At 37.6% G+C, this 7,888-nt stretch overlaps 1 protein-coding gene across 1 annotated transcript; it reads right to left on the bottom strand.

The window, feature by feature from the left end:
* Positions 1 to 670: 670 nt before the first annotated feature.
* LOC121430785 (ribonucleoside-diphosphate reductase subunit M2 B-like) lies at positions 671 to 7,585 on the bottom strand. The gene is given in 10 exon segments (XM_041628183.1): positions 671 to 1,050; positions 1,648 to 1,773; positions 1,775 to 1,867; positions 3,137 to 3,365; positions 3,976 to 4,109; positions 4,666 to 4,905; positions 5,496 to 5,543; positions 6,034 to 6,087; positions 6,955 to 7,014; positions 7,334 to 7,585. Coding segments are annotated over 10 exon segments (1,242 nt in total). The 5' UTR covers positions 7,427 to 7,585; the 3' UTR covers positions 671 to 885.
* Between the last annotated feature and the right edge of the window lie 303 nt (positions 7,586 to 7,888).

The following is a 7,888-nucleotide window of genomic DNA, read 5'->3' as shown; positions in this document are numbered from 1 at the left end:
CATCACCCATCGAAGGAAACTGCTCCTTTATAAATAAGTACAGTTTGAGGAGAGATGTTTTTTCCTTGCGTCGAAGAAACGTTCCTTTCAAATCCGAGATGCACTGCAAAGAATTGACCGAGAAAAGCAATATAAGAGCATTCTAAAAAAAAAGCAACTTCAGTGAAAAACTGTAGCACCACTGCTGTTTATGCCTATGAAGTTGTAATCTGCTGGCTAGAATTAAAATAGAAACAAACCACAGCTGCTAAAAACAGAGGTCTACACAATAAAAACTTATTTCTGTACAAAATATAACATTAAAAAATGTCCCTCAATAAATTATTTGCAGGAGGTACGACTTTTGCTATTTTTTTTAGTTTTCATATTGAAAATCCTGTTAACAGGGTTACAAATTCTTCGTATGAAAAGATTTCATGGAGGAAGTCGATCACACACGAATATAGGGAATCTCAAGTGCATGCATCATAGTTTAAATTGGACAAAACAAAATGAATTTGGAACCATCCAAGACGACTTGACTTTCAAGCGCATTCTGGAGATTTGCAAGATGTAACTTTCATCAGATCGCTTGACCAAATTCATAACTTCTGTTTCAAGACTATTTTGTACGGACCCCTCGCCTATAAATATTAAACATCTATTGCTTAAGTTAGGTCTATACATCTCCCATGAATTCTTTCCGACTTGCCCGCTTTCAGTTCAGACTGGAGAATATAGATAGCTGATCTTGCAGCCAAGGACACACACCAACCGCAGCTTCTTCTGCATAGATGAGTTCTGAGCAAGGCACAAGGTCGCTGCGCATGGGTTGCATCAAGCCGAGCAATTGAGAAGTGTCCAATTTCAGTGTCTATTAATACATCAGTTCCCTGAGAATGCCTTCTAGAAGGCCTCGTCCAAGCTGAACTTGTGTTGCTTTTCCTTCGACTTCGTGGAGCTCATAACTCCCATCAGCTGGTATTCACCGACCTTCTTCTCAAAGAAGTTTGTCTTTCCTTCCAGCGAGATGTTTTCCATGAAGTCGAATGGGTTCTCGACATTCCAGATCTGTACAAGGAAATATAATTTTTATAGTGGTAACATGATCAAGCTCTAAAAAAACCTGTAATATGTGCCTGTAGATGAAGGTGGATCAGCGCAGATATTAGTTTTAGTAATACATTAATCAATCATCATTAAACAGGATAAATATTCAGATACTGCTTCAACATGGTTTTGTTACAGCCTTCTTTGACAACAAAAATCTTTCAGAATTGGTTGCTAAAAACTAATATTAAAAACATCGGATTGAACTCCTGTGGACTCCGCTATATTTCGATGAACTTGTGACATGTAAAATGGTATTTTTTGCTGGAGTTTTCAACTTTTAATCCGATCTTTCTTAGTTTGAATTATCCTACAAAATTGGTGGAGGCCAAGCTATGCCATGCTCTTTGTAGCGCAGCCACATTTACCATCATTTTATGATAAGTACTTGTCAGAATTATTTTTTTTCAGCAATGATCAGTTTCCATCCAATTTGCAACATCATACACCAATTACCCATCAAAAAATATTGATTTAACCAATTACAGGTACCGTCTGTTCCGATTCTCATAGTGAAAAGAACAGCCCATCCCGCTAATGCCTCAGTCCCAAACTCACCTTTTTACAGTCAAGCTCAACAAGCAACCTGTCGGCTACAAACTCGATGTAGGTCTTCATGAGGCCGGCATTCATACCGATGAGAGAGCAGGGTAGAGCGTCCGTCAGGAACTCCTGTTCGATCTTAAACCGCTTCCCTGATGATCCCCTGGACATGAGCTTCCGATGGCTTGTTGTTGAGATGCTTGAACATCAGACATGCAAAGTCGCAGTGAAGACCCTGGATGAAAAAAAGTTGATGATTTAATTTCAATGCCTGTAGTTGAGACAATTGATTATTTCATGGTAAAGTCAAAAGACAGAATATCATTTTAGAAACAGATCTGTTAAAGGTAAATGCTAGTTTTGGTAACGATATCAAAATGAGTTCGTACAGAATCCAATGAAATGACCACTAAAGTGTCTGTTTGTATAAATAAAACGCATGTGCCAAGGATTCTGGAAGAAATTGTGTAATTGCTGAGAAATCAGCAAATAAGCACGAGATTCGGGTAGGGCGTCGGGCCCGACGCCCTACCCGAATCATAATACACTGTCCCAGGTGCGCTTATCTGTGTTGGGGATTTTCGGTGTGAACATTTTTCAGCGTAGATTTCAAGATTTCACAAAGTCCAGTTAATGTAACTGTACCAGATCTAGATCCTCGATGATATACTGGCAATTAAGCCTTGTTTTACAGACTTTCTCATGAAATCAGTGTTAACTGCAACTACTGGAATTTCTCTTTAAGGGACAAAAATTACACCAAAGCCTCGGCCAATATGCCTTAAGGGGCACTCCCAAATTGAAAGATAGCCCCTTAACTCCCACAGGAACCAATGTAAAAATTAATACAATTTTCCAAATTAAAGCTGGTGGGCTCATGAATACCCAGAAAAAAGTATCCCTGACACCGTATCTTATATTTACACATTAAATATCTATCCAGTTTCAATTTCACCGCGTGTAACAGTATGATCCTGTTGCATCATGGGCGCTACAATCCTGTAGAGAAATGGCAGTGCTGACCAATCAATTAGTTATGTAAACTGGACCCTTGGGTTTAATAGGTGAAAGGAATACCTTAATACAGGAAACTACCTCCATTAGACCAGGACCCTGTCTTACAATGAGTAGCAATTGATCTGATCAACCATACATGTAACTATAGAATGCCAGTGCATAACAATGCCTAGTCACCTAGAATCCATGTTTGCTTGAAATACTTTGATATGGTGTAAATTCATACATTCATTGATTTCTTGAAAATTCAGTGCTTTTCTTTGCTTACTAAACATTATGCAATTTAAAAAAAAAAAAATTATGACAATCAATGGACTTCCATACAGTTGAGGTTGATTGGATCAATCTGGACTCTTAGTAAGATGTGCCCCTGGTCAATTCAAAACATGCGTCAAATGCAATGTATGTATACATCTATGTCAAAGTTGAAGAGATTTCTGCTGTGTCAAAGGAATGTACTTAGGCAGAGTTATCTACAATAGGTTACCTCGTCTCTGCTGATGAGTTCATTTGAGAAGGTAAGCCCTGGCATCAGACCTCGTTTCTTGAGCCAGAAGATTGCGGCAAAGGAACCCGAGAAGAAGATGCCCTCTACTGCTGCGAAAGCAACGACCCTTGTACCAAAGTCTGCGCTGTCGCTACTGATCCAGTCCAGCGCCCATTGCGCTTTCTTGGTGACACACGGCATGGTCTCAACGGCATTGAAGAGGTAATCTCTGTTGAAAGAATGATGGAGAGTAGAAAATGGAATAGTGGTTGAAAGAGCTTCCATGTAAAGCAATCTGAATTTAAATCTGTAATCTATGCTTCCTATTCCTTCTCACGACTTGAAATGGAAAAATTGATTGAAAGTACTTCATAATTAATCACGAAACTGGAATCATGATCCTATCACCCATAAGTGCAATGATCTTTGCTCTTTAAAACCAATCAACATCGTTGGCCTAGAATATTATGAACTCTTTCATATGTTGATAAGAGCTTTCATAAAAAAGTATACTTAATTACATTTAACTTGAATCAATTATATACGGTACGTCTTTTTTGACAGTCGAATATAACTAGTGGAATATAGGTTATTTGGATAACATAAATCTTTGTGGAATTTCATTTTACACTTCATGGACATCTTTTAGTCAGTAGAATTTTGACATGAATTCAAATCAACTGGGCTGACAAGTCGTACTATTTTTAGTTGGTAGTTGCTGAATAGCAGGGACACAAGTGGTCACAAATAATTGGGAAAAAGTCTGAAAGAGCTCCCATATTTTTTGGGAGGAAAGCCAAAAATAAGTTCTAAATAAATTTTTAAAAGGCTATCTTTACCTCTGAGCTGAATCTTTGATGTATGTGTCGATGAGTAATGAATACATTTCTGAGTGGATGTTTTCAATTGCAATCTGGAACCCGTAGAAACACCTCGCCTCTGCAATCTGCACTTCTTGGCTAAACCTTTCAACCTGGAGAAGGAAAATTAAAATCATTGAACGGTTTAAGTATTACAATCGGTTATGATTTATAACTTAAGGGTTTTTTTCCCATGAGTACTCGATTTAAACTGGCCTTGGGAATTATTTATCAACAGTTCATCATTTTAATTCGTCATTAAAAGGGGGAACCACTGCGCATTCCTGAATTTTTACATATATGTGAAAATTGTATATCAACTGATTGATTAGAACATATGTTCAATCTCAGAATACCATAAAATATTGTTTTGCCAGATTTACTCCACCCTTAAAAAGTATTTTCCAATTAAGTTTGAAAAGGGATGTTTATTTGCTCACTTCAAAATTGTTGAAATTTACTGTGAAATCATGAAATCAAACCCAGGTTTCTCCAAACACAATGTATGAAATTTATCCACTCCCAAAGCAGGATGGAGTGCTGGTTTGTTAAAAAAATGTTCCGCAAGCAATTTTGGTCAGAAAAAGATTTGGCAAGCATGAGGTAGAGCTCAGCACCCTGCTTTTCAGGGCCACATTCTGAGGGTGCATTTCTACAAGAACTACTTACCAAGTTCTCATTGACAATACCATCGCTTGCAGCGAAGAAAGCAAGAACATGCGAGATGAAGTGCCTCTCATTGTCTGTGAGCTTGGCCCAATGGTCCAAGTCTTTGGAAAGATCGACCTCCTCGGCCGTCCAGAAGGATGCCTCCGCCTTCTTGTAGAATTGCCAGATGTCATGATATTGGATGGGGAAGATGACAAAGCGTCGGGAGTTCTCCCTTAGAAGAGGTTCTTCCTCTCGCTTCTGTAATTTTCATTCAAGGATTAAGTGATAGTGATTATTAGGACCAGCATGTATGTTGTTATAGACGAGCACTGTGGCACTCAATGTATCACGTTTATACACCGATATGTAGTCTTATTCAGCAATACCCGTATATACAAAAAGAGCCTTTGTTACTTGTAGATGATTATTGCATGTACTATTAGGGTCCAGAAATCCAGCTTCTAATGGACAGATTTGATGTTGAAGAGCACTTCAATATAGGCCTATAAGTGGCTGCAAAATTAGTGTCAAATTGTGGGAGGGGAAAATGCATGATAAAAATGCCCCCCCCCCCCAAAATACATGTACTGGTGTAGGTATGCCTACTCAAATCTACCATCTACTGTGGCCGGAGGCATAAAAAAAAACGAAGAGAATTAAAGATGGATTAGACAGTACAGCGAGTACACAAGATGATTTTACTTATGGTGAATTTGTTTTACTTTAAAAATTGTAGAAATACAATCACCCATGTTTGTTAGTGGTCGACTAAACTCAATTTCTTTCAAACTTAGTCAAGACAATGGCATCCTTTAAATATTTCTAAAGGGGAGAGATAATTTACTTACATTGGAGACTACTCTTTTGCCTGTGTTCTCTTGTTTGACAAGTTTTGACTAAAAAGAAAGAAAACTCACATTAAAAGAAATATAAAAAAGATCATGATTGTTGATATTAATGACATGACTTTTGTCGATCTAATTTAAGGAAATCAATCCAGACCTTCATTTTCAGACACATTTCTACAGAATCCTTTTAATGTACTACACTAACTAGAAGAGATATTTTCATAATCTTCACTGAAACAAAGATGTATACAACAAACATTAATCTCCAGAGCTTTAATATATCTTGACTAGACTGAGACCAAGTTTTGTCACACACAGTACATTTAAAATAAATCTGCACATACAAATACATGTAAGATTAAGAACTGGTATCAGAAACAAACACTTCAATATAAAAAAATAATAATTCAGGACTGTGATAACTTAGTTTAGATGGAAATAATAATTTGCATTTTCATAAGTGAAAGAAACTATTCAGAAGTCTCAGCATTGTGTAAGACTTGGCAATAAATAATGAAGATGGGTGAAAATTACATACCTTTGCATGTTCTTTCAATTTTTGTGAATAGGGGATTTCCACTTGCAGTAAATTCTGGGGAAAAGACAAAAAAAAATAAGGTTACATCAGGATCTTGAAGTTGAAACACTACTACATGTAAAAAATTGAAGTGGCAAGGCAAAAAAAAAATAATTGAAAGATAAAAAAAAAACAGATTGAATTCTTGAATATTGAGTAGGCCTAGACTCAAATCCAAGTCTAGCAATCAGGCTTGCATGAGTAGATTTAACCCCCCCCCCCCAAAAAAAAAAATAGAAAAAGTGAAACTGAAAAAAAAAAGGCATAGGCCTAGGACCTAGGCCTAATTAGCCATTAGGCGGCTTTAGTTTAGGCCTGATAATTAGGTTTTAAATAAAGTTAACATCTAAAAATAAATCATTGTCTGTCACTTGCCCAATTGAAAATAGAGCCTAACGTTAGTTAAATTTATCTGGCATGACTGGTCTCGCTAATTATTGTCAGCAGATTGTGGAATGGAAAGGATAGCAATTTGTAATGTTCAAACTTTGACTTGCACTTGTCACACAGTCGAGTCAGAATCAAACTGACTCCGACATTTTAAATTTGACAATTTGCCTTGGCATAAATCATGTAAATAGGCATGCCTCAAGAAATGCACAAACCAGAAACTGCTTTTCAAAAAATGAGGAATGGGCAGGATGATGGGAATAGAATTCGAAGTCAGAAAGCTGACCGGAGAACAATGAGTTCAGGTTACTGTATGTCACAGCTCAGCGAGAGCGCGGAAAGCCGTTGGGTCAATGCTTATGTAAGGCCCGCAACGCCAACGGTCGAGTCGCATGGCGTCGGCCGTTGGCTTGCGTAAGCCCTTGCTCGCTGGATCTGAACGACTGACGAGCGAGAAATTTCTGATATGGAGGGGGGGGGGGAACTTCTTACCTGGACCTCTCCGAGGATAGCTCTTGGTTTGAGTGTGGAGTTCTTTTGGGTGAATACATCCTGTCAATAAAAAAGAAGAATCAGGTATCAGACAGTAATCAAATTTCAATTAGCCTACCACAGCTGATTCACAATCACAAAACGCGGGAAAATAAATGTTAGGCCTACTACTGAGCTACTCCGCCGGCGAAATGAAAATGGACACAAAAAAAATTTAAGTTTCGCCTATTTTCAGTGCAGACTGCAGTTTATGCACGATTTCAATTATTCTTTTAATTGAATATTGGATATAAAGCCTGGCTACATTTAGCCCACATTTGTACAATCATTTTACTTCCAGTAATTTAGCTTTCAAAACGATGAAGATTACGAAACTTACCCCATTTTCTTTGTCGTCAATCGCGGTATTTTGCATCTTTGTGGTCAAGTTCCTCACGTTGTTGGTGGTGTTTGGAGAGTGAGCAGAGAGCATGATTGTTGTAGATTTAGACAAACTAGTGAAGAATGTTGAAACAAACAGGAAAACTTCAAAACTTTTGCCTAAAAAAACTGGAAGGGTCTGGTTGGGAGAGGAGGCGAGGGACGTCCTTCAGCTGCGAGGTTTTGCGAGGGAATAGCTAGAGCGCGAGAATTTCTGATCAAATTTAGCGCCCTGGAAATACATGAATATTTATGAGGTAGCGTGTTTTTTATTGGTCGGTGAACACTGCCACGCCATGAGCTAACCGAACGTCCTTGTATCGGGCTGTATGATTGGATATTCTCTCACTCCGCTCTAGATAAAGAGTTTCGTGTCCAATCTAATGCAACAATATGATCATGAAGTTTTAATGTATAAAAATTATTCTCAAAAATATTAAATGCATAATGAGTTCATTGTTATAAATGATTAAAGTTTAATTATTTTTATTAAATCAAAATATCAATAGAATAT

The sequence above is a fragment of the Lytechinus variegatus genome, chromosome 17, assembly GCF_018143015.1.
Source record: "Lytechinus variegatus isolate NC3 chromosome 17, Lvar_3.0, whole genome shotgun sequence".
Lineage (NCBI taxonomy): Eukaryota > Metazoa > Echinodermata > Echinoidea > Temnopleuroida > Toxopneustidae > Lytechinus > Lytechinus variegatus.
This window is presented reverse-complemented; position numbering and strand designations above follow the sequence as displayed.